Consider the following 24942-nt stretch of genomic DNA (forward strand, 5'->3'; position numbering starts at 1 on the left):
TTGTCTCCTCCCACCACTCGCTTCCTTCCCGGGAACTAAGGGGTAACGCGAGATTTCGGACCCACTATTAGCTGGGTCGCGAGGTTGCTCCGTCTTTTTCTTCCGCGTGGTCGGAGGAGGTAGGTAGTTTGTGTGTTGGAGGGCTGAGGTCGGGAAGGTGATGGGCGCAGACCCCCAGGGACTCACGTACCAAGTCAGTCCGGAGTCCTGGCCCGTGGCGTGGGTTGCAGGCAGCAGGTACGCAGCTGGGATCCGTGCGGAAGCGGAGCTTGTTGGTGTAAGCCGTCTGCCATTCTGAATAAAGGGAAGCGGACGTGGCCGTCTGGGCCTGGTGGGCGGGGGAGAAGTGATCTAGGTTTCCCCGGAATGCGTGCGTTGCTCGGGAGACTCAAGCCTCGGAAGTCGGCCCTGAGGTTGGAGCGTTCGCATTGTGGTTGGCTCACACGAACACAGTTGTAGTCAGACCGTGGTTAATTGTGTCTGAGGTGTAGATGTTAAAATGTATTCCAGACGGGTTAAAAGTTTTTTAATTTTGCTAAGTGAAAGGTAACCATTATTAACGCCGTGTCCCTTGCTTCCAGGAGAGACGCCCAAGATCACACACAGGTGTTAGCTCTGGTTAAGTGCCGCCATCTGGCCATGTGGCCTCTAAAAATCGCCGAGTCCCAGAATGGGAAGCCGCACCTAAGCAGGAATGCTTCATAAACGGCTCAGATTTGTGAACTAGCTTTATTTTGATAGTCCTCTATTAAGCCTTAAACAGATTTGCCATTCAGTGACTTCGGGCCAAATTTTTGTTGAATTTCGCTTTTGAGCAGTTGATACTTAAGAACACTGATAAAACATCCTATAGGAAAATTACCACATGGGTCCGTTGGGTATTTCACAAATCTGAGATCTTAGTGACCTTAACGTTTTTCTGAATTTGAAATATTTTGCTAGTTTGTCTTAGGGTTTATTTGTCATGACTCCTATGTCGATTTCTAAGATGCTAAAGAATAAAAAACCACAAAAATTAGCAAGGGAGTTGCAATAGTGGAATCCTTAACTCTTGTTGCCTTACCTATTGCATTTTCTACCAAGGAGATGACGACAAAAAGCAGCATCATTGTAGTTTTAGCTTTTTATCAAAAAGGTTGAGAATTCAGAACTCGTAAATTTCCACCAATAATGGCAAAGATATAAATAATATGACAAGACAGTTCGGTTACTTTGAATCAAAGAATGGATGTGGACATGAGGCAATAAGGAAAAGTCCCAGACCAGGAGAAATTGTATATTGGATCGCGATCCAATACTATGGATTATTTTTCCTGGTATACTGAGGGCATACTTTGCCTCTGGCTTTCTATGTAAAGGATTTTCCTAGGAGTTCTCTGTTGATCTTGGAAAATGGCTTTTTGGCCATTAATTGTGCATTAATATTGGCTATTGTACATTACTATATGGCTAGTGATAAAAGTGTATTTTTTGCCTGTATTCAGAAAGATGCTTTTGTTGGAAATTATTCTTCTGGAATCTTGCTGCATTGATAGATTTAGAGGGCAGAAACTGAAAGAAAACCTATGAGTGAAATTTCCATTTTTATTTTGGAAATTGATCTGAAATGGACTGTTCCAGATAAGAAATTTAAAAGCCTGGTGAATGATTTTGCCTAAATTGAAATATAATGGCATAATCTGACTGTGTTGAACTTTATATTTCATACTAGCTGTGTGTGTCAGCACCTGTTTGTTTAGAGATGCTACATCACATTTACCGAATTTCGTAATTTCAGAAAAGTGTTTAAAGCAAAGCAGGAATGGATTCTCTTGACTGCATGACATCTGATTCAGCTATGGAAATTGAAAATCAAAGGTAAGTGGGTTTCTACTGGGAAACAAGTAGATTCAATGATAACATTCACTGTATGTGAATTGCCAGGAAAGGGGCAGTAACTAGTTTTCAGGAATGGGAAGAAGGAAGACCAGGTTACACTGACCTTCCAAGTTTGATTATGTTACCATTGAAATAGTACAAAGGGTCTTCAAAAAGGTCATAGAAATATTTGCATTATCTTTTAATTCTATTTTTCTATGAACATTTTGAAGTATCCTATTACTGCAAATACTTTGATTCAAAATCTGAATATATTATAGTGGAATACATTCTTAGCTTAGGGAAACAATGTATTCTCCGGCTCAACCTGGTATCCTTTCCCAAATAAAGCATTCTATTTTGTCTAGTAGGGTGTGCTTTATTTAGTGGAGGCTATAGCAGTGAACCAGACAGCCCTTTTGGAGCTTATATTTTCTCTGTGAAGATAAAATTTCATTTATAAATAAGTGCTTATTAATCATTTTATTTTATTTTATTTTTATTATTTTTTTTGGCTGCTGGCAGGGGTATCCAAACCCTTGACCTTGGTGTTAGAATACCACCCTCTAACCAAGTGAGCTAACCGGCCATCCCTCTTTTTTTAAATATTTATTCTGGGCATGTTTTCTGAGATAGTCTTGAAAGAAATGTACAAAAGCATTCAGTAATATAAGATGAAATTTTTTTTCCATTTTTGTAGTGATAATTCCTCTTCTGGTAGCAGCTTGTTTAAAACTCAATGTGTTCCTTCCTCACCTAAACGGAGGCAAAGAAACCCCATTAGAAAAATTATTCATTCACCCGAAAGCGTTCAAGCAAGAGATTCATCAAGTGACTCATCTTTTGAGCCAAGACCATTGACTTTAAAAGCTATTTTTGAAAGATTTAAGAAAAAGAAACGTAAAAAGAGGAGGAGGAAATACAAGCCAACGGGAAGACCAACAGGAAGACCAGTGGGAAGGAGAAACACTAGAATCTCACAAATATGTAAGAAACAATTTAAAGAAAGAGTGCCTGGGTTCCCATTTTTAGAATCAGAGAATGGAAGAAAACAATTACCTTGGAGAAAAATTTTAACCTTTGAGGTGAGTCAGTATTTTTTACATGTATATTTAATATAATATAATATATGTGTAATATATATATATATATATGAATACACACAGCTAAAGTGTATTGAAGTGATTTTTTGGCCACATTTAGAATTGTCTAAGATAGAACAGGAACACAATCTGCAATTTTGATAGTACTCTTCTGTACTGACTTCTTCCACCTAAAGTTCACTCCGTCCTTCAGCAAAAATTTCATTTGGATTTCTGAGTTGAATCTTTAACGGGTGTATTTCTTCAGTGAATAGTGAATGTACCTTTGCTGAATTTAAAGAATAGTGCTCTGGGGTAGCCAGTTAGCCCAGTTGGTTAGAGCATGGTATTATAACAACCAATGTTAAGAGTTCAGATCCCCGCAAATAATAAATAAATAAATAGATAGATAGATAATAAATAAATAAATAATAAAGCTCCAAAGTTGTTTATATAAAATTACTTGATTTCATCCAATCTCAGATCTTAAACCACAACCTAAAAGCTCACATGACTCCCAGTTTTTCAGTAGCCTAAGTCAAACCCACACATGCCTTTCATGTTCAGTAGATTTTCTTAAAGTCTGGTTGTTTCTAATAGAATTTCCTGATAAATACTGTAATACTTAGCAGTAAATTCTTTAAAATATCTGAGTTGAATGTTGAGTGAATGCATGTTTAACTTATGATCCCATGCCAGAACTTGTAATTTTGAGAGGATTAATACTTGTTAACATTTTAAGATTCCTATCTTTACATTTAAAAATGCCTTTAGTAATTCCAACACTTGACAAAAGATTTGTGCTTAAATTTTTTTGCTACCAGCTTAGGTTAGTTTTGGTAATTGCTATGTGAGTTTTTTCTACAATCAGTACTTGATACATTTGGTCCAGAAATGCAGAGTAGTTAAATCAGGGTGGCTAATTCTGAGTTTTTTGTAAAGGGATCCTGCCCTTTTTTGAACACAGGCATGTACTGAGTCATGAAAAAAACTCCAATTTTGTAAGGCCATACATAAAATATGGTGTTTTCAATATACAGCAAGCTGTTGCAAGAGGATTTTTTAACTACATCGAAAAACTGAAGTATGAACATCATCTTAAAGAATCATTGAAACAAATGGATGTTGGTGAAGATTTAGAAAAAGAAGATCTTGACAGTCGTAGGTATAAGTATTTGGATGATGATGGATCCATTTCCCCTATTGAAGAGTCAGCGTAAGTTGAATCATGTGAAATAACTTTGGTCATAGATTTTTTTATCAAGTTAAATTTTAATGTTACTTGCTCCATATTTTGCCATCACTTTTTTTGTACTTTAATAGTGAACATGGATAAAATGGGCCATTTTGGGGTGTTAAACAGGATACTGTATTTTTTTATGCCTTGACTAGCATTGCTTTTTCAGTTGTATGTCAGCGTAGTACAATTTATTAGGTCATAGATGATCTGTCATCTAAGTGATACATTTTAATGTTTCAGAGCAGAGGAAGAGGATGTGACACATCTTGAAAATGATGAGTGTGATATCAAATTGGTAGTAAGTGACTTATTTTTTTTTTTTCCTTTTTCATTTTGGGAAGGGAGGAGTTGGTACAGGAAAAATTTTATCCAGTAGTTTTTGTCTTACAGTGCATTTAATTTTTAAAAGTCTTAATAAAAAGATTACTTCAAGAAATGCAAAAATGAAAATATTAACTTTTGGGGTATTTGATAATGAAAACGTGGGCTTTTCAATACTGTTTTTAAGTAACATTTTAAATATATGGTATTGCTAGTTAGGGTTCAAAGAAAACATGCAGATATTAATTTGGACTTCCAACATCTAGATGTAGTCTGTAGGTTATTTGAAGTAACCTAGCACTCAGCTATGTGTAATTACTAAATCACATGAGTTACTGCTTAATACTGATCTTTTTTTTCTAACGCAGGAGGATAGTTGTTTCATAATATGTTCTGAATTCCCAAAGATGAGTGTGTATTTAGAACAAGAAGAAGTCGCTTTATCTAAAAAAAGAGCTTCAAAGGCTAAAAACATTGGACAGAGAACACAGTGTCCTGAAAAGAAGACAGGAACATAAATGTCAAGAAGGTAAACAATATGGAGAAAAAGTAACTTCATAGAAATAAATAACTAAAGGTCATAAATGTTGGCTATATATGCGAGAACCTATTAAAGAGAATTAGATAAAAACCTCTGAAGAAGTTTGTGAAAGAAACTCCTAAAGAATAAGAAGTAATTGTTAGGAAAAACATTTTAAGACACCAGGGAAATAAAACAAATTTTCAGCTCCTAAATAATAAACAGAAGGTCCTGCTGTTTTTGCCAATGCTTGTTGATCTCAAAAGAGCTAACAGGTGTCATTTGAACATTGAAAGATGTGCAGAGATTTTAATCCTGAAAAAATCATCGATGAAATCACAACTAGTCACTTTCTTTAGGGAACTTGAAATCTATAATTTTATCCCAGCTTTTTTCAGACAAAAGTAACCTTTGCTGTCAGGTGTTTAGTATTTTAATAAGAACCTGATTTTCCTTCCCAAATACCTGGAATACTTTAATATGTCTTCAACCACCATTTATTTTAATCACCACTGTAGAACTGACTATTCTGCTGAATATACTGCATTTAACCCTGCACTTGTGTTTTTGTTTTTGTTTAACTTGTGGACAAAGACTTAAGACAGGTGCTAAAAAAACCACCTCTCTTGCAACCCAGAACTCATTGTTCAGTATGAGTTTTGATACATAGAAGAAGGAATATTACAGTAATGTGAGATAGTTTAAAGTGATAAAGGTTTTGATAACCATAAAGGTTGGTTCCAGCACTGTAGAACTGATAATTAAAAAGCTTATGATATTAGGGAAATCTCTGCCATATTTATTTAGTATTCTGATATCATGTTGACATGATACATAAAGATGGCTTTTTTTTTTTTTTTTTTTAAAGGCTTTTGTCTTCAGAACATGATGTCTGAAATTGGAAGGTATGCCTTAAAAGGTTTTGGATCCCTTTTGATTAAATGTAGTAAGTAGAACACTGTCAGATTAATTTAAACCTCCACAGGTTTCATTTTATTAAGAGACATTTGTGGCTTCCCCTCAATTTCCAATTAATGACATTGATGTCTGAAAAAGATCTTGGATTCACACATTTTATAGTGATGTGATGCCAGCTTCATTTTACTTATAAGTTTTAGAGGGTCCAAATCTGAAAGTTAGTTTGTAGCAATAATCAGAAACTTGTATTTATTTTGAATTAATGTATAACCTATAAAGAGGTAGGCGATTTAATAGTATAATGAAAGAAGTGACTACATAGGTCATAAGATGTCATAAATTTGAATTGTGTAAAATTAAATTTAAAAATATTTGTTTTACTTTTACTGATAATGCCCATTATAACATAATTACAGCCACATTAATATTTTTCTTTGTTATAATTGGTCATATAACTAAGAAAATATTTTATGGAGTTCTTAAATTCTGAGTCAGGAATTCAGGTAAAGTAGAATTTGCTGTAATCTGTGAATTTAATAGGGAAAAAACATCCTATATTGCAATTGCAGTAGTTCATTAAGACTCAGGCTACAATTTATACTTTTTGTTTTAATACCTTTTTTCTTCAGTGCATCTAAGGTGGTAGCTACCTGATGTTACTTTGTGTCTACCTATATTTTATCTTCTGTACTCTAGCTCCTAAGCAGCTTGGTGAAAATCCCTACCATGTGATTATGAAATGATTTTCTTTTTTGTGATTGAAATGGGATTACATTTTCTTTTCTTGTTTATGGCTGTTTTTGTACAATTTTGAACTCTTAAAGAGGGTGGAGCACATCACAGTGCTAATAGTTGCTTTCCTGTGGAGTCTTAGACTTGTTTACTTATATAAAAAATTTATATAAAAATTTATTTTAATAAATTAAACAATTTAATAAATGAATCTAATAAATTAGTTTCTATTTAATAAAAATTTATATAAAAAATTGTAAAAAATGGTTGAGGTCTATCCCGATGGGGCTTTCCCTGTAGCCGCACATCGTTGGAAACGCCTCATAAAGTAAGTCTGTGGTTTTGCTTTACTCACAGGACTATTTGTTAGGTCTGTGGGAAGGAACTACAAGACAGTTGGTAAAAGTATGAAAGATGTAATAATTTATTTTTACCTTAGGTATTGGCATATCCCACAGATCTGTACTGTTGTTGAAAGTAATAGCTTAGGTAAGTTTTAGTTGGTGACAGTGTAATCTTTTGGGAATACAATTACAGTTCAGATGATGAATTTAACTGTTCAACTGCTGAGTGATAACAGACATGAACTAAAACTTAATTCTGACAGCTGAACATAGCTAATTCTAGAGATCAAATTTATATTGAAGGTTTTTTCTGACAACTGGAAATACTTAAGTACCCTTTCTAAGTCTTTCATTTGGTACTTTCTCATAGGAATGAATATGATTTAAACTCTTCCTATTAGAGAGGTAAGTGAAATATTTAAATTTTATTAATTTATGACTCAAAAGTTATTAAAAATATAAGTTGAGTTCAGTGCCCCAATACTTATATAACTAGGGAAAACAGAATCATTAAAATCTTGGCAAAAATATTTGCCACAACATATATTTATGTATAGAACGAAAAGCTGCACATGTCTAGGCCTACCAAATGAAACTGCCTTTGTATTTTGCACTCTTATTTTATTCAAGTGGCAATTCCAGATGGTTCATCCTAATACCACATATACCTGCGTGTGGGATATTGAATTTCTTTAAAGGAATGTTGCTGGGCTGGCCAGTTGCTCAGTTGGTTAGAGCGTGGTACTGATAACACCAATGTCCAGGGTTCCATCCCTGTACTGTCCAGCTGCCAAAATTAATAAGAGTTGCCTAGTAACTTGACTGAGTGATCTTAACATTTCTAATGGATTCTTTTAGTGATTTGGGTAAATAGTTACATCTGTAACTTATACAGAGAGACTTGATATAAAGATAATGACTAGGATTTTAGTTTAAAATGCAGTTAATGTAGTTTCCTCAGTGGAATGATAATTAGGAATAAGGTCAAATTATTGTACCTGTTACAGGAACTTAAACTTTAAAGATTTGTGAAAGTGTTTTACTCATAGTAGCATCATCGCAAACTTTGTAAGTAGAATGTCAGTCATAATTGCACTGCGTGGTATCTGCACTCAGCAGTTTATTCCTGCTGGAGTGTTCAAAGAACAGTGCGATAGAAACTCAGTATCTGGCATCGTTGGTTTTCTTGGCTTTGTGCTTGTTAAACCTGGTATTTCTATTGATACACTATTTCTGTAGTTTTCTCATACTGTTTAGTTTGATATAATTGTCTCTAATAGTAACTAATTGTTTTCCTTTTCTAGGGTGTCAGAAAATTGAGAACAGAGCAGGTCAATCTACTCTAAAAATGTAAGGCTTTTTATTTCTATTGCATCTAGCTGCTTGTTTTCCCCTAATGGTAGCCTTGCCGGCGTAACAAGAACTTCCATACAGATACACATTTGCATATTGTATAAGAATGAGAGGAACTTTTACAAAGCCTCATTCTAGATGAGAATGGGCACCATTGATCATGGTGTCCAAAATTGTTAATGTGGCTAAATTGAGACACAGGTTATGCTTCCATCACAGTAAATGTATTGCAGTGGTGACAATGAGACCTGTAACATTTTTCTATAAGCTCTTGACAAAATGTACCAACAAAAATGTTGACTTCAATATTAGAAACTAATAAATAATATATTTTAGATCATTTGCCAAAATATTATGTACTTTCTGCAATTCCATTTCTAGGGCCCTAAAGTAAATTGCTTAAAGAAATAAAGATCCCAAAGATTCTTGGTAAGGTTTTAATTTGTTACCTCAAAGGCAATATAGGTAAAGCAAACTAGAGTTATAGAATTTATCTAATAATTCTATTGCAACCAAACCTGGTGGTTGATTAATCCACTTAAGACAAAACGCTAGATTTTACTATGTCGCTGTGTATTTACACTGATTATCAGTGATGTATGGTGTTATGATGATGGGCAAAATGTTCAACTGCTCTGAATGGGCTGAATGAAAATAGCCTTTCTGAACATCTATCCTCATTAAATATACGCTATATTTTAGAACATTATAAAAGCTCCAAGGTAAAAACTATCTCCAACATGCAATGCAAGCTTCAAAATAGTTTTTTTTTTTTTTTTTTTTTGGCAGCTGGCCAGGACAGGGATCTGAACCCACAACTTTGGTTTTAACAGGCCAATCAGCCCAAAATAGCTGTCTTTACAGTTCAGCAGAACTAACAGCAAGATCAGTTATTAGTTGAAATGGACTAAATTGAAAAGATGCGAATAGATGCAATGAGCAATTTTAAGCCTGAAATTTTCAATACATAGTAGGTGGGCACTGAGTTTTAGGATACTTTGGGACCTGTGCAACCTCATTTTAAAAGTTAGATTTAGTGCTTTTTTAATATTAACTATGAATTTGAAATATGAATTTTTCTATAGATGGGGAATTTTTGAAGTCATCAGTTTGTCCATATTAAAGTGGAGATAAAAGCCCACATAAAAGAATGGCAAGTAATTGTTTTTATCTTACTTATAAGTTATTCACCACAGTATAACGGTCATTACCAAGGCTTTTAGAATGCAGTTTCTCATTTGCTGTGGACATGACCATAAAAAAATTTCCCACTAGGTTTTCTATTTGCTACTTTGCTAGCAATCAGCCTATTGGGAACATTTTATTAACCCTTTATTAAACTGTTACTTGTTTTACTTCCACTGCTTAGATGACCATTGTCACATGTGATTCCCCCCCGCCCCCCCGTTATCAACAGCCATAGTTCAAATTCTAAAAGTTTATACTGAGATCCCTGGAGCCTTGCAAATGTGATTTGCCTCGCTCAGGGAGGCCAGCTCCAGAACTCAAAATTCTTGTGGCTGGCTGGTATAGGAGTCGAACCCTGTGGACCTCGGTATTAGCACCATGCTTTAACCAACTGAGCTAACCAAATCCTCAATACTGTATGATACATCTCTAGAAATGTAAACTAACTTTTACATTTTTATGTAGGGCCGAAAGAATGACTGGATTAAGCATCAGTTCTTTTAAAAAGGTATGTACACGTTAGAAAATACATATAGGTCATTTCAAAGAGGGCTTGTGGAGCTGTGTGAAACCCAAGAGCTCTTAACGCTATGACCAGAGATTGAAGTTCTCCATAGGGTGCCATAGTCACTCAGTAGTGCTGTGTTTTCCTGAGGAGATATACATAAACCGTGATTGGTGATGTTGGAAAGTGAGTGTCTAAGTTTAATCAATGTCTGCTCTCTTCTTTAGGGCTGTCTTGAAGAGAAGTCTTGACTGAAGCTTTAGACGTGACCTTGATGGGCAGCAGCAGGAGTCACAAGTGAAATTCCTTGAATAAAAATTTATTGACTTTAAATAATTTTGCCTAATGTCACAAATAATTAAACCCTTTACGCTGTTGTAGAAAGTCAGCATGTGTTTTTGGCTCGAAGTTTCTCTAGTGTTTTCTGTGGAGGGAATAAAAAATTAAATTTAGCAGTTCCAGTTGATGATATACCTTGGGCTTGAAAAGTTGACCCATTCCCACTCACCTTATGAAATTCTTTTGCCTTTATTCTGTTTTGGGCATAAGCTTCTTGCTTTGCTTTCTCTTCCTTTTGTTGTTTCACTTCAGCTGACTGATTGTGTAATCTGTAAGAAATTCATAAAGAATTAAAGACATAACTAAAAGGTAAATCACTAAAGTGAAATAAATGAACACTACTTTACCTTAGAGCCCTTTGGTGCATGAGGGCTTGTGTAGTCTTTCTGTCTTCAGGAAAAGACAACCTAACTTTATTCACACCCTTTAGGTGACTCACAGGTGAACCTGAAAAAATAGTGACTTGATAAATAAAAGGCTGGGTCTTAGATTTCTTAAGAAGGGTCGAAAAAGATATAAACAAGAACAAAACTAAAGTTCTCCGAAGTCAAGTGGTGACAAGAGTCATCCAGGCTTTAAATGTTCAGAGGTAGTTAAGAAATTATCTTTTAAAAATTCAACATACCTGTAGATGTTTTCTCCTTAGCTGTTTTGATTTGGGAATTTTCAGGGACATGTATTTTATTCCTTATTTCTTTCTGCCTCTGGTAGGATCTCTCCATAAATGTTTTTTTTCTCTTTACAAATGCCTCTTGTAAACTCCCTGGTGTTGCTGTGAACTTCGGAAGGGTTTCTGTTTTTTGGGGGAAAAAAACCTTTTAAGAATATGCAGAGTTTAGGGGTGTGGAGGCTGATAACTTTAGCAGGGAGCTCCCATTGGCCCCTGCTAACCCAGATCAGATGCTCAGGCATACCTGTAGACACTGTTGTAGTCTTCTCCTTTGAAAAGTCAGATACAGCTGGGTAGTCTGAGGTTTCTGTTTCTGATACAAGAGGCAGAAATTCACTCACCTAATTGCAAGAAAGTCACAGATGAATTTTGTTCTACCACTTTTTGCTGTTATAGTAACCCAAAGTCTGGCCTTTCTTATTCTAAGAATTCTTACATTCTTTTATGCTAACTAAAACAATATCCTTTTGCAGATAGGCTTGCATGCACATGTATTTGTAAACTCTAAGCCCCGACTCCCTTTGGATTAAATGATCTATGATCTGACATTGTGGGTGTGGGGTGGTAGGAGAGTGCCTGCTCTCAAGACATCTGGTTCCTGTTCTCTCACTACTTGTTCACTGCTTTGTTACCCTCACATCTCTAGACATCTCTCGTAATAGCATTAGGAAAGTCTTTAACGGTTTTATTTCTATTAAAGTGCTTTATCTGATGAGCAGTACTACAAAAGAATCATTGGCCCAGCCTGTTTCCCCATCTATTTCCTTATGATTCTTGTTTTTGTGTATGGTATATACATCCAAATGTCAAGTCTTGGTTATTCTCTTCCATACTACCTCTACTGTATTTTCAGTTTCCTCACTACCCTTATAAAAACAATGACCAGTCATGGTTCTGGACTCTTTTCTCTCCTAACTTGACATCAGAACACTAGGTATATGATATATGAAAATTAGTTCTGTCATTGTCTTAAGAGGTAAGAAAGAATAAGCTCTGGAAAAACAGGACGGTTGGGGACTTTTCTGTGCAAAATCATGTGGGGATTAAGAGAGAAAATCAATAGCAGTTGATACAACAGTAAATGTCAAGACTTGACATTTAGAATTTAGTCCATAGCAGAATTCCCTCCAATGACTACCTTCTAAGAATTAAGACTGCCTTGTAACAGTCAGCCACCAAAAAAAAGATTATCAGGTAAGAATCAAATGGTTTGCTTGTAGTGGAACAAAATAGAAGGAATGTGCAAACTAATTTACTTCAAAAGCAATACCACTTAATCTGTTTTCACCTCAGGTTTGGATTTCCTTACTGGATTTCTAGGACACCTCTTCCTCATAATTTAATGGAAGGCATGAATTCCTACTCAAGTCTTAATGATACTTAAAGAATCATAAATTTAGAACTATTACATGGTATGGAAGAATGCTTTCAGGAGGTTTTGAGGTCTTGTCAGCTGTCAACTGCTGTGAGCACATCTGCATCTAATATGGGGAAGGACATTTGTAAATAATTCTAATATAGGAAAAAATGCCATGTGGGGAAAAAAGTGAAAAACAGTATCCTTTTCCCCAGTTTTCAGTTACAGGTTGCTGTATAAATGAAGTGTGCCTATATTATGTGAGCTGTGAAATTTACCTGAAAACAGCTTTTTGCCTCATTCTCTTTCTTTTCTTCTAGGGTTAAGTTTGCAAAATCTGTTTCAGCAATACTGATATCACTGGTGCTTACTAAAGTAAGTTCTGGTTCTTCCATTATACCATGGCCAGTTTCTGTTTCCTGTTCAGTAGTTAAAAAGGAAACCATGTGAAATAGCCTTAAAACATACAAAATGCAAAAAAGTACATAAATATTCATTATGGAGGACAAAGACCAACAGATCAGATTCCCCAGGGGTACCCCCAACCCCAACATCCACTTGTAGACACACAGGAGAGGATTTTAGGGATGGAGTGAAACTGTAATTGTCTGAAAATACTGCAAGGATTACAAACCTAAATGCTTGTAGGGCTAGGCAGGTAATATAAATACAGATTGATCGGGGGCTGTGTAGAACTGGAGGGCATATCCTATAAGCAAGCAGTGGCTATTGAGTTGCAGCCAAATGAAGTCTGCTGCTGCCAAATTTTTCAAAGGAAATTCAATAAGAATTTAAAAACATAAAATATAAATGGCCAAATAAAACACATCTGTGATATAGATGTAGCCCTTAATTTCAATCTATGTTTAATCTGTGGAAGGACAAACTTCACATAATGTTAGAACGTGAAAACTGTCCGGTTGACTGGAATTGTAATTATAACTTCCTTGTTAGGGACAATGTTCTAATACTTACTCTAAAAATGGATTAATTCATTGCAGTGAGTGCAGTGAGGCTCAACACTGAAAGTATTGAAACACAGGCAGAGCCACCATTTCTCAGATAAGCTAGAGAAAAGATACCTGAATAGGAAAAAGATCTTGGCAAAATTAAGAGTATCACTTTCAGAATTTGGAGTTTTCTCATTCATTTCATTGGAGATTTCCAATGATCACAAGCTTGATTATCAGCATCACACTCCCCCCCCCCTTTTTTTTTTTAATAAAGATGACCGGTAAGGGGATCTTAACCCTTGACTTGGTGGTGTCAGCACCACGCTCTCCCAAGTGTGAGCCATAGGCCGACCCCACAAGCTTAAGATAGGAAGTATTTTTGTTGCTTCTTTTGCATTTTGCTTCCAGTTTTTCCTGAAACATAAATGCTAACTTACCCAGATTGGAATAGAGGTCTGTAATGGAAAGGATCCAGAACTTACAAAGAGCTCTGATTGTGGTAACTGAGATAGGTTTCTTAGGATCTTTGGAGTTTCAGTTTTAGTTGAATTCTCAAAATATTTTTCATTTTGAGTAGTTAATGAACATGGTGTCTGAACTGAAGTTCCCATCTCCACTGTTCTTACACATAATTGAGAGTCAGTTTCCTCTACATGTGGATTTATATCTAAAACCCTACAACTTTCATTTTTTTCATCTTTGTTGAGTCCTTCACATTGTAACAGTGTTACAACCCCTGTCTTTGATAGTTCTTCAAAGTTCAGCCTTTCTTTTCTGCTTTCCAGTTCGTGTTTTATTGAAGACTCACTAGAGGTAGAACCACATGGAGTGCTATGCTGTCCATGTAACTGATCAGATGCATTGGTCTCATCAGATGAACTGCACACTGAACTTAAATTTCCTACAGAGAGCTGGAAATGGACACTTTTTTTCTTATTTTGTAATATTTCAGTCTGTTCTTCAGAGGAGCAGTTCTGATTTTCCATGCCTTGGTAAGAATCTCTTCTTTCAATGCTAAAAATACTTGGTAGATCGGCATGCTGGCTCCCCTCCTGGGAAGAAAATTCTGGCAGAAGCTGCTGAAAAGACTGCTCACATCCTGCATTAAGAAGTTTTTAAAAAAATCAGTTAATCATTATTATACGTTGTTAAGACTTGAATATAGCTAACAGTCTAATAGTTTCTGAGTAAACTACAAATAATAAAGTTGGATTACTTCCTATAATTTTAGGAGTATAAATTGACGTATATAAACATGAAAGAGCCAGCCCGTGGCTCACTCGGGAGAGTGTGGTGCTGATAACACCAAGGCCACAGGTTCGGATCCTATATAGGGATGGCCAGTTAGCTCACTGGGTGAGCGTGGTGCTGACAAAACCAAGCCAAGGGTTAAGATCCCCTTACTGGTCATCTTTTTTAAAAAATTAAAAAAAAAAAAAAACAAAACAACGAAAGATAGGTGATGATCATAGTGATTTTCAAACTCCATAGCTCACACCACGTATTTTCTCCTTTTCTAATATAGCTTAATAAAGGATGTTTCTCCCCTATCAGAGAACTGAATATTTTAATAACAGAAGGGCTGAGAACAAAATGTATCATATATATATATATATATATATATATATACTTGTGTGTGTACAGCATATATATACACTCATGTCACTTAATGATTGGGATACATGAGAAATGCATTAGGTGATTTTGGTATGTGAATATCACCCAATGTACTTATACAAACCCAGATGGTATGGCTTACTATACACCTTAGCCTGTTGCTCCTACCACCACTGTATATGCAGTCTGTCATTGACCGAAATGTCATTATGCAGTGCATGACTGTGTGTGTGTCTTCATATAATCTGTACCAAAAAATCTAGATGAAAATTATAGGGTTGAGGTAGGGAAGCTGATGAACAAGTGACAATAGTTTTGCTTTTTATTTTATAAAATTCAATATTGTAAAAAAGACAAACAGCATATATGAAAGTGCTTCAAAAAGTTCACAGGAAGATTTGCATTATCTTAATTCTATTTTTCCATGAACTTTTTGAAGTATTCCTGTATAACTTCTGTTATTTAAATATACAAAACTTGTAACACTGGGGACAGCGGTCAGGATGAGTGGAGACAAACCAAGAGGTGCTAGGCACAATTTCCAAGGAAATGGATGTAAAGAACCATGTAAAATGTATTGGGTTTTATTTAACTTTTTCTAACTTATACATACCCTCAATAATATTTTCTGTAGCAAAGCTCTGAGCTGCACCATGAGTCAAGGTAGGGTCAGGTTGCTGATTCAGGCTTGTGTTAAGAGGAGAATGCAGGCTGGTCCTCCTAAGCACTGTAAAAGAAACTGTACTTTTGGATGATACAGTAGCACAGTAGCTTTCAGATGAAGAATCTGAGTTCTGACAGAAAACAACAGGGAAATACTGATTTTGTAGTACCAGTTGAATCAGTAATCACTATGTCCCTTTGATATTGCACTTCCTTAATTTCCGCTTTACTATCATCACAGTAATAGATTGCTTACTAAGAACCAATTCTTCCCTTTCAGTCAATATGAAAGACTTAAAAAATAAGTCGTGAATTAACCAGGAGTTTAGAACATGAGAATTTTCTGGTAAGCAGGACCTATGTAGTACAGCCTGGGGTATCAGGATGTCAGGCTATAGAAATGTAATGACCTAGATTTGAATCTCGGCTCCGTTACTGTGTAGGAAGAGACTTTATTTAAATTTTACAAATTCATATTTATCTGATTAAATATATTACAAGCCTTTTACGGGGTCATATGCACTAGCTGGAGATAAGGCTAACAGAACAAAATTCTAATGGAGCTGTTTTCAATACTGGTTCCACATCAGAATCACTTGGGGAGCTTCAAAAAAAACACAATATTCTGATTCTGATTTAACTGGTCTAAGGATTGTAGCCTAGGCATTGGGATTTTTAAAAGATTTCCACATGATTCTAATAAGGTTAAGAACCATTGTTCTACCAGAAGAAAAGGTTTTAAACTGTTCTTAGATATTCACTATAATGGAGCATCTACTATAAAATACCTGGTAAGGATCTCTGTTGTCTTGGGAAATCCCAGAGGATGATGATAAATCAAAATCTGGATGTGGTTCTAAGGGTTTAAACAGCTGACGATGCAAATTTGGAAAAATGTGCTCCAATTCTGGAAAGTCGAGCCCAACTGTTGGAATTTTGAGGGGAAAAAAAGATAAACATTTTAAAACGTAAATCCTAGAAAAGGAGTACTAAAAGCATATTCATAAAAGTATATTTTAGTTAACTCCAATGCAACAAAATTATTTCCATTTTTTTCATGATCAGCAGATGCTTTCAAATTAAGTCCAGTTGTGACTGTTTCCAAAGAACAAAAAAATAAGGATCCTTTGAGTCTATTGACAAATATAAATTTCCATTTCTACCAACTCCAAAGCCTTATGAGGTTAACTGGGAGTAACACGCCAAATATGTTCATTGTTTGCTACAAGCCTTGTTCTCCGCTCACTTCCAAATCAATGATTAGAATAAAGAAAAGCTCACTGTATTCAGTGCTACTGTGGGTCAGGCATTGTATTTTATGTACACTATTTCATTTAATCTCCAACATCCTTTTATGGAAAATGAAAGAGTAACTTGCTCATGATTTTACAGCTAAAAAATTGTCAAACTATGACTTGGATCCAGGTCTGTCTGATTTCTGAGCTCTTGCTTTCCATATTGGCAATACTGCTTCAGCTGTAATAGCTACCTTTGCAATGTTAAACGAAGACTTGCTAATTTCCTCTACATGTTCTTCAGTCTAATTGGTTCCATATCCCCTCTCTCACTAAATGCCCCTCAGTATTTTCTGTGGTATAACTGTGCTCAGCAGCCCATAAAAATATGAAGCTCAAACAATCACTTCTTAAAAATGATGAAAGGTGAAAAGTCAAAACAATAGTATTTGTTTAAAATAGTTTTACCCTGCAAATCTGTTTTTTCAGGTATCAAATTTACTTCATTTATGTACTCGTCTATGATCTGCTGAAAGTGTATGCTACCAGATGTAAATTCTCCTGCAGGCAACAGAGATTTATGAATGTCTGAAGAGATCTGCTGTTGATAAACAACTTGAGTTGAAGGAACCATAGGACTTAAAATACCTGTTTCCTTTTCTTTACAGGTGCTTGATTCTTGTTCCCTGTCATCCACGTGCTCTGGAAAAGACTCTGAAAATTGAGTTTAATGAAAATATTTAATTGACCTTAACACTTTTAATGGCTGAGTACTTCCTTAGAGACATATTTTGGTATAGAGGCATGGCAATATACAAGTATATTGCTGAGAGATCAATGCAACCAAAAAGTTTGCTCACATAGATTTTCATTGAATAAGAGAATAGCAAATACTTCTCAAAGTGGTGTTGGAAATCCACAGCATATTCCTATGACTTCTGGTCATGTTTAGAATACCATACTGTCTAATATTCTATCGGGCATGGATACTTTTGAGATTTAAAGAAACAATACCCGCTGCACCCCCCTCCTGCCACATACAGTGAAAAAGCAATGCTTCCTCCCACCACTGTACTGAAACTTAATTGGTCTTTCAATTTATTTACAAACATTTTGACATTGTTACCTGGATCTGTAAGGCTCAAATCTATGTTCTGGTAACTTAAAAAGCTCCCCGTGGAAACAGTTTCTGAAGATAATGGCTCATGAGAAATCTCTTGTGTTTCAGCCTAGATATTAAGGGAACATTAGACCATGACGTCAGATCTAATATCTAGAAAAACCCCCAATTACCAGCCTCAGCAGTTGTCAATTCTGAGCTCAGGTCAAGTGTAGAAATCTTCATAATTACAAATGTCAGTAGTAAAAACTTTTCATCATTGCTCAGAAATGATTAGCATTTCATACACACACACACACCCTCCCCAAGCTCATTCATCCCTCAGGCAGGTCCTCTGTTCTTCATTGTCATCTTCATAAACATGCACGCATGCACGCACGCACGCACGCACACACACACTCAGCAGACATAAGCCTTTTGTTCTACATTATTTATAGTTTTGCTTCTCAGAACTATAGAGATCATGCATCAGGTAGACTATAGGGTCTTCTGATGCTCAGATTTGGCTATTTTCATCATTGATCCACTTCAGTAAGAGCAGATCTCAGAGAACACAGACTTTAATATTCGACAACTTTGGTAAACAAAGCAAAAAAGAATATTAAGCCAAATAGGCGTAAAAATTTAGTAAACATTAAGACATTACTAACCTTATTATCTGGCTTTACAGTTGAACCAAGATATATATGCTCTTCTTCCTCCACAGCATAACTTTGATTCTCAACAGACTCCTTGACCTTGACTGAAAAATGGTTTGTAGTTCAAAATGGGGGAAAAAAAGTTTGGATTAGGACAAATCAAATTCCTAGCACCAGATGGCACCATTCCCTTCTTTCCTACAATTCACTTTGATATTTTGCTTCTCAAAGTTGCCTTATCTTAGACCAAAGAAAAAATTTATTATTATTTGTTAAAAACATTCACTAGTCAGCACAATATACTTTCTTCAGTAAAACTGCAGTTATTGTTATTCTGTAAGTAAAATCATGTAAAAAAATATTTGAATTCTAGGTCTAAAACCTAGAAAAGAGACAATGTGATAGGAAATGCTTTGTCATTATTTTAAGTGGGAAAGCAAAAATATTCAATCATAAATACAGTATGATCTCAAAGATGAGCAAAATGCATATGAAAAACATAATAAAAATACCATAGTGTAACCAGGGGTTGCTTATGATTGGTAGCACAAAGAGTGATTTTTATTTATACCTTTCAGTGCTTTCTAAATTCACAATGAATACGCATTACTTTTATTATGAATTATCATTCCTAATTATATTTGACTTACTAAAACATAAAAATTATACTTTTTGTCTCATATTAATAACTCGGGTATTCTGAGTTTTTTTTTTTTTTTTCCTTATTCCAAATAGCAACATTTGTGAGAAAGCTGGCCAAGGCATATGGTAGTCTGTACCTCTGAAACAGAATAAAATTAAAACTGGTCCACTGAACCTAAACAAAATTTCTGCCTTATTATCATATGATATTATTAAAAGAAATCATGCACATTAAAGGTATGTTTCTTAAGGTGTACAAAATATCTCTTAAACAGTAACCCAAGCACACAAACATATAAACACATGTACATATCTATCTGTATATGTGCACATATATATATATATATTTATTCATAATATCTATATCATGGTTAATGAAGTAGAAGCAAAGCTAATACCAAATATTACTTGTCTTTAAGTACAATTTTTTACTTTATCCTATTACAGTTCATTTAAAAATATTTTATTGTGTCATAACTAATTTAACTGTCATTTGATTGCTTCTACATACTAAATTTTAAATAAAGAAAATAAGAAAAGGTGAAACTTTAAAGTGAGGTTTTTTTTTTTTCTTAAGCAGCTTGTTTTAAAAGCTAGTTCGGAGATGTGAAGCTAACCTGAGGTTTTTCTATTCAATTTAACATAATTCTTTACTGTTACACCTAGAAGATTCCCCCAGAGGAGAGATGAGTGAACAGGGCAGCATTAGGATAGTGAATAAAGAGAGAAAGGAGCAAAGTTGGAGTTATTTAAGATGTTGAAAAATTCAATAAGGTGAGTCCCTGAAAGTCAGGAGAGAAACAAGTATCATCAGTTCGGAAATGGTTCACTGATAATAGGGACCCCACTTTCTCTAAAAAGGAAAACTAACATCATGAAAGCAACACCTTCAACAGTTTTTTTCTGATGCCATGCAAGAAGGCATCATTTCCTGCTTCCCTACAAAACAAAGGGTATAGAGCTTCAAGTTAATGATTCTACCTAAAAAGCTAGTAAGAAATTGAGGTGGAATGTGTTGAGGACATGCATAAAGCGGTAGTTAGGAAATGGAGAAGTAATAAAACTAAAACCTGTCTGAAATAAAATCTGAATCTGAGAAAGAAAATCAGGCCCTGAGAGCCAGGAGCTGACCTGGCACTATCAGCTAGGCCTTCATGTTCTCCTGTTAAACATTAACAATTTCATGAAATGCCCATATTAGAAAAGGACACTCTATGACCATGATGGAAGGAAGACAAAAACCAGACCCCTCATAATCATGTCTGAACATAGATAAAACTATGACTATGGTCCAAACCACAAAAATGACCAAGTATTCCCTTATCCTGGCTAATATGAGTGACTGCTGTTGCTTTACCAGTTATAGCTTTCACCTCATTCCATTTCTCCCACCTTCTGGATAAGAGTGTTTTAGGTACCCAATAATAGAATTACCCTTGCTTCTTGACAACATCCAATACTAATAAAGAAAGCTCTGTTACTTTGAACCCTTCCCCAAATTATCTAATACAAGCCCAAATCCTATAATAAATCCTTTATAATACCCTTTTACACTTAGACACTTCACTGTTGCCCATGTTGTGAATTCTCTTTCACTATAACAGGTCAGAACAACACCCAAGCTTTGATCAATTACAGGTGTGTTCCTGTAGTCTTTGGCTAGAGGATATCAAAAGTTAGAATAAAAAAGGAGGTACAAGTATCCACTGGCTAAATCTAAAAGAATGATGTAACAGTTTTGAGATGTCAAAATTTATAATTCACTGGAAATTATACCCTTTACAGTTATTTCAATCTACAATGTAAAAAGGAGATATTAAAGTCAATTTTATCTATAAACCCTCAAGAGAACAGGTATCTCTCATTTCTCTATTAAATTATAGATACAACTAAGATATCAATTACCTAAGTATATGTGACAGCTAAAATAAAAGGAAATCTGATTAGAAAGGTAACTTCTTAAAAGTTTCCTAACAACTAATAAAGCACTACTAGAATCATGCTGTGTGGAGCCAGTAAGCAATATTACACATAATACAGCTTATAAAAAATGCATACATACATAACTTCAAAAGCAAGAAAAGTAACACTGGCTGTATTTGGGTGGCAGAATTAAGTGATCTAAAGATTTTTCTTTGTAATTCTCTTTATTTTCCAAATACTTAAAAATAAAGCAGATCATTTAGAATGCCCACAGATAAAATTTTTAGAATATTTAACAGTATTTAATTAAATGTGGATTCTTACAAATAGACTTAAATATAAAATTTGTAGATGCTGCCAATTGTATAAAATTCATAGCTTCTTATACTTCTTACTAGTATTTATTTAATAAAACAATTTAAAAGCAAAATTACTTATTTTCTAAATAAAATTCATTCCCCTCATTCAACTTTTTGTGTACAGAAATAATACATGCCTCTTGTAAAAACAAAAAAACCTACAAAATATAAACATGTAAAATAGAGAGCTTCCAGTCAAGATGGCGGAATAGACAGTCCCCAGCGTCACTCTCTCCCACAAATCAACCAATTTACAACTATAAAAATGTAACATCAGCCAAGCTGGGGCCGCTGGAGCTCAGGGGAAAAGGAGGAGAGACCTATAGAGTTCATGAAGGTGGGAGAAAACACAATGAGAGAAAGAAAAAACTGCTCTGAGCATTTCAGGCCGTGACTGCTTTAAAGCTCAAGCTACTGAGCACATGGAGCAGGAGCCGGCAGAAGCCACAGATATGCCCTTCAGATGGAGTTACTTGGGGGCAGCAGGGGAGAAGAGAGCCTTGGTGGCCCCCAGGACAGCAATTCCACTACTAGGGTTCCCGTGGACCCACGCAAGAGCAAGGAGCCAGAACATTTGAAAAAGGGGAGCCATTCAGATGCTGGTGAGTCATTGCAAGGGACCGGTGCAGGGCCTGCCCCATGGGAAGTGTCTGGAGCACGGGTGGTGGGGGAGACGCCACCAGGAGAACACTGGGACACAGCAAGGAGAGCCGATCCACCCCCAATCAGTGCAGGACCACTCCAAGGAGACTGGTCAGGAATGCAGAATTGCATGGGGTGCAGTTTGATGACAAAACTCAGGCCCAGATCAGTTTCTACACAACCCAGGTGCACTGGGTCCCTGGAGAGCCGGAGGTACCTATAAGGTCAACCCTTAAACCCGGAGCTTCACAAAAAGCCTTCCCTAGGGAAACAGCAGCAAAGCAACAACTTAGCTCAACCACACAGCTCAAGTACTGGTTCCCACAGGAAGTTCCCCCATTTTAGAAGTAAGCAAAGGACAAAAAATTAGTTCCAGCCCAGGCATACCACCGGCGCCTTGGGGCCTGCCAGGAGACATAAGGCTGGAGCTGGGGACTGGACCACTGCCCACAACCACTCACACCACCAGCACCTTGGGGCCTGCCCAGGAACACGAGGCTTGGAGCCGGGGACCAGACTGCACTCCCACATCCAGGCATACTGCCAGTGCCTCAGGGCCCGCCCAGGGCATGAAGAAGGGGACTGGACCCCCCTCCCACAACCAGGCACACTGCCAGGACAAAGGAGCATGCCAAAAACATCACCTCCATGTAGGTGGCCCACCACAGCCACCATAGTAACCATTTCTGCCACAAAAGTGGCTAGAGGCCACAACCACCATGCCACTGGAGTACACTGACACAAGGAGAGTCACCAGCCGAGATAAAGAAAAGAAGAGGATGTCTCTCTCCACAAAGCCCATTTCAGAGTGACAGAAGAAGCATCTGCTCTATGATAATACTGAAGAAACTGATCACACCTCTCAGCATTGGACAGATCATCTAGGCAACAAATCAACAGAGTAACCATTATTCTTTCAGAAGGAGAGAAGAAATCTAGGGTAATTGAGGGGGGAACAAGGGGATGGGGAGAGATTGGACAAGGGGCATAAAGAATAATTATGATTTGTAACAATAACATATGCTAGTAATATTGATTTGATCAACATATCTCAATGCTGAACCCCCAAAATATGCATAATCAATTCTGATTCAATAAAAATTAAAGAATATGTGTATATATATACATGTATATATGTATATATATATATATATATATATATATATAATAGAAAGTGAAACCCAATATCCAGCAAAGGTAAATTTGTACAACACATTGGTGATTATTATTACAGATACTTTCCAATGCATGAACACAGATTGTCCTCCCTTAGTTCTTTTAACAACTTCTTAGAACACAGTATGGGTGAACGACAGCAATTTGATTACTAATCATCATTTATGTTATTTACCATTTTACACTATTACAGCATCCTAATCTGAAAATCCAAAATGCTCCAAAATCTGAAATTTTTTGAGCACCAACATGACACTCGAAGGAAATGCTCATTAGAGCATTTTAGATTTCGGATTAGGGATGCTCAACAGGTTAAAAAGTATCTGCAAATATTCTAAAATCTGAAAAAATCTGAAACATCTCTGGTCCCAAGCATTTCAAATAAGGGATACTCAACCTGTAAACATAACGCTACAATAAATATCTTTGTCCATATGTCTTTGTGCATAACAATTCCATGTTCAATTTATTTATCTCTCACCTGCTTCATCATAGTCATTATCGCAGACATTCTCCTGGTCAATTGGTTGAAGACAACCAAATGGATCATAGGCCAGTGGGCTCTCAAAGAAACTGTGTTCTCGACTTATTGAGACCCTCATGGGGTCTCTGTCTTGATAAAAACCTGGTTTACCTGGGAAGAGAAAAAAAAAATTGACTCAAATTTCCGCTGAAGTTTCTAAAGCTAGCTAAAACGAAATCGACAATTTAGATTATGGGTAAAAATCTCAGCTCTTAACTGCTTATCTTTCATGGTCAGGACTTTAAATAATTTTACTTTAATTTTACTAAGTTTTTTTTAATTTTTTTTTTTTTAATTTATTTATTTTTTTTAAAGATGACCGGTAAGGGGATCTTAACCCTTGACTTGGTGTGGTCAGCACCATGCTCAGCCAGTGAGCTAACCGGCCATCCCTATATGGGCTCCGAACCCGGGGCCTTGGTGTTATCAGCACCGCACTCTCCTGAGTGAGCCACGGGCCGGCCCAAATTTTACTAAGTTTTTAATGATACTCTTACTTCCCAATACCAGATATGCATCGGCATTGACTAATCACAGGAAAAATACCTGGAGAATTTACTAACCATTAATAGTATTATAAGGTATTAATATGCATTCATAATTTATATATACAGTTGAAAAATAGCCACTACTAATCTGTGGTGTAAAAAATCAAGACAGGGGCTTATCCGCAGACCAGCCACCCACCAAAAAAAAATAAAAAGATAGGGGCTTAGAAGAGAGGAGATAATAACTGGGAAGGTACAAAGGAAGAGGAGGGTTTATGGGGTTCTCTAATGTTCTGGTTCTTGACCTGGGTGATGGTTACATGGGTGTAGTTATTATGCTGATAAATCACTGAAATAAACACAATTTGTGCACCTCTCTGAATGCTACACTTTGATAAAAAAATAAAAACAAACAATCAAAAAAAGGAGTATGAGATACTGAAAAGAAGCAAGCTAATTTACTGGGTAGAATCCCAGAAAAACTTCAGAATTAAAGGCACCTGGTATTATAAAAGGAAGACGTGTGTCAGGGAACTG

The 24942-nt window shown here is 36.0% G+C and overlaps 2 protein-coding genes and 10 non-coding genes across 22 annotated transcripts in view; 9 read left to right on the forward strand and 3 right to left on the reverse strand.

Annotated features, from left to right (window-relative positions):
• Nucleotides 1-48: 48 nt before the first annotated feature.
• On the forward strand, nucleotides 49-10396 carry TAF1D (TATA-box binding protein associated factor, RNA polymerase I subunit D). Of its 8 annotated transcripts, XR_010023356.1 has the most exons (12): nucleotides 128-237; nucleotides 1778-1857; nucleotides 2558-2942; nucleotides 3980-4155; nucleotides 4420-4477; nucleotides 4869-5029; nucleotides 5889-5925; nucleotides 7110-7159; nucleotides 7385-7419; nucleotides 8319-8364; nucleotides 10021-10063; nucleotides 10288-10396. XR_010023356.1 is itself a non-coding variant. In XM_063092825.1 (8 exons), exons 2-6 carry the CDS (start codon nucleotides 1802-1804, stop codon nucleotides 5016-5018), a joined length of 825 nt encoding a protein of 274 aa, XP_062948895.1. In that variant the 5' UTR covers nucleotides 128-237; nucleotides 1778-1801; the 3' UTR covers nucleotides 5019-5029; nucleotides 5889-5925; nucleotides 9453-9514. The 8 variants fall into 8 exon arrangements, 1 of the variants encoding a protein (XP_062948895.1); XR_010023352.1 differs by lacking the exons at nucleotides 128-237; nucleotides 7110-7159 and adding an exon at nucleotides 49-119; XR_010023351.1 differs by lacking the exon at nucleotides 7110-7159.
• LOC134377468 (small nucleolar RNA SNORA40) lies at nucleotides 5575-5703 on the forward strand. Its single transcript, XR_010023509.1, has one exon. It is a non-coding gene; the product is annotated as a small nucleolar RNA SNORA40 (small nucleolar RNA).
• LOC134377456 (small nucleolar RNA SNORA18) lies at nucleotides 6937-7068 on the forward strand. The gene has a single exon (XR_010023498.1). It is a non-coding gene; the product is annotated as a small nucleolar RNA SNORA18 (small nucleolar RNA).
• Nucleotides 7207-7279, forward strand: LOC134377474 (small nucleolar RNA SNORD5). Its single transcript, XR_010023514.1, has one exon. It is a non-coding gene; the product is annotated as a small nucleolar RNA SNORD5 (small nucleolar RNA).
• LOC134377449 (small nucleolar RNA SNORA8) lies at nucleotides 8106-8244 on the forward strand. Its single transcript, XR_010023491.1, has one exon. It is a non-coding gene; the product is annotated as a small nucleolar RNA SNORA8 (small nucleolar RNA).
• Nucleotides 8493-8626, forward strand: LOC134377451 (small nucleolar RNA SNORA1). The gene has a single exon (XR_010023493.1). It is a non-coding gene; the product is annotated as a small nucleolar RNA SNORA1 (small nucleolar RNA).
• On the forward strand, nucleotides 8968-9040 carry LOC134377448 (small nucleolar RNA Z40). The gene has a single exon (XR_010023490.1). It is a non-coding gene; the product is annotated as a small nucleolar RNA Z40 (small nucleolar RNA).
• Nucleotides 9569-9689, forward strand: LOC134377454 (small nucleolar RNA SNORA32). Its single transcript, XR_010023496.1, has one exon. It is a non-coding gene; the product is annotated as a small nucleolar RNA SNORA32 (small nucleolar RNA).
• LOC134377450 (small nucleolar RNA SNORA25) lies at nucleotides 10090-10221 on the forward strand. The gene has a single exon (XR_010023492.1). It is a non-coding gene; the product is annotated as a small nucleolar RNA SNORA25 (small nucleolar RNA).
• CEP295 (centrosomal protein 295) overlaps nucleotides 10364-24942 on the reverse strand; it is a 53631-nt gene continuing 39052 nt past the window's right edge. Inside the window, exons 18-30 of one of the 4 annotated variants that reach the window (XM_063092822.1) lie at nucleotides 23876-24028; nucleotides 18665-18756; nucleotides 18021-18123; nucleotides 17543-17596; nucleotides 16448-16584; nucleotides 15610-15790; nucleotides 13817-14478; nucleotides 12705-12845; nucleotides 11314-11410; nucleotides 11025-11192; nucleotides 10747-10846; nucleotides 10569-10668; nucleotides 10364-10484 (exon numbers count right to left, since the gene is read on the reverse strand). In XM_063092822.1, coding sequence (XP_062948892.1) covers nucleotides 10446-10484; nucleotides 10569-10668; nucleotides 10747-10846; nucleotides 11025-11192; nucleotides 11314-11410; nucleotides 12705-12845; nucleotides 13817-14478; nucleotides 15610-15790; nucleotides 16448-16584; nucleotides 17543-17596; nucleotides 18021-18123; nucleotides 18665-18756; nucleotides 23876-24028 — 2027 coding nt within the window. In that variant the 3' untranslated portion in view covers nucleotides 10364-10445. Of the gene's footprint in view, nucleotides 10485-10568; nucleotides 10669-10746; nucleotides 10847-11024; nucleotides 11193-11313; nucleotides 11411-12704; nucleotides 12846-13816; nucleotides 14479-15609; nucleotides 15791-16447; nucleotides 16585-17542; nucleotides 17609-18020; nucleotides 18124-18664; nucleotides 18757-23875; nucleotides 24029-24942 lie in introns of those variants that run through there. The other 3 variants (XM_063092821.1, XM_063092823.1, XR_010023350.1) reach the window with 3 other exon arrangements.
• Nucleotides 18210-18279, reverse strand: LOC134377458 (small nucleolar RNA U2-30). Its single transcript, XR_010023500.1, has one exon. It is a non-coding gene; the product is annotated as a small nucleolar RNA U2-30 (small nucleolar RNA).
• Nucleotides 18459-18538, reverse strand: LOC134377461 (small nucleolar RNA U2-19). The gene has a single exon (XR_010023502.1). It is a non-coding gene; the product is annotated as a small nucleolar RNA U2-19 (small nucleolar RNA).

Source organism: Cynocephalus volans, chromosome 4, assembly GCF_027409185.1.
Source record: "Cynocephalus volans isolate mCynVol1 chromosome 4, mCynVol1.pri, whole genome shotgun sequence".
Classification (NCBI taxonomy): domain Eukaryota; kingdom Metazoa; phylum Chordata; class Mammalia; order Dermoptera; family Cynocephalidae; genus Cynocephalus; species Cynocephalus volans.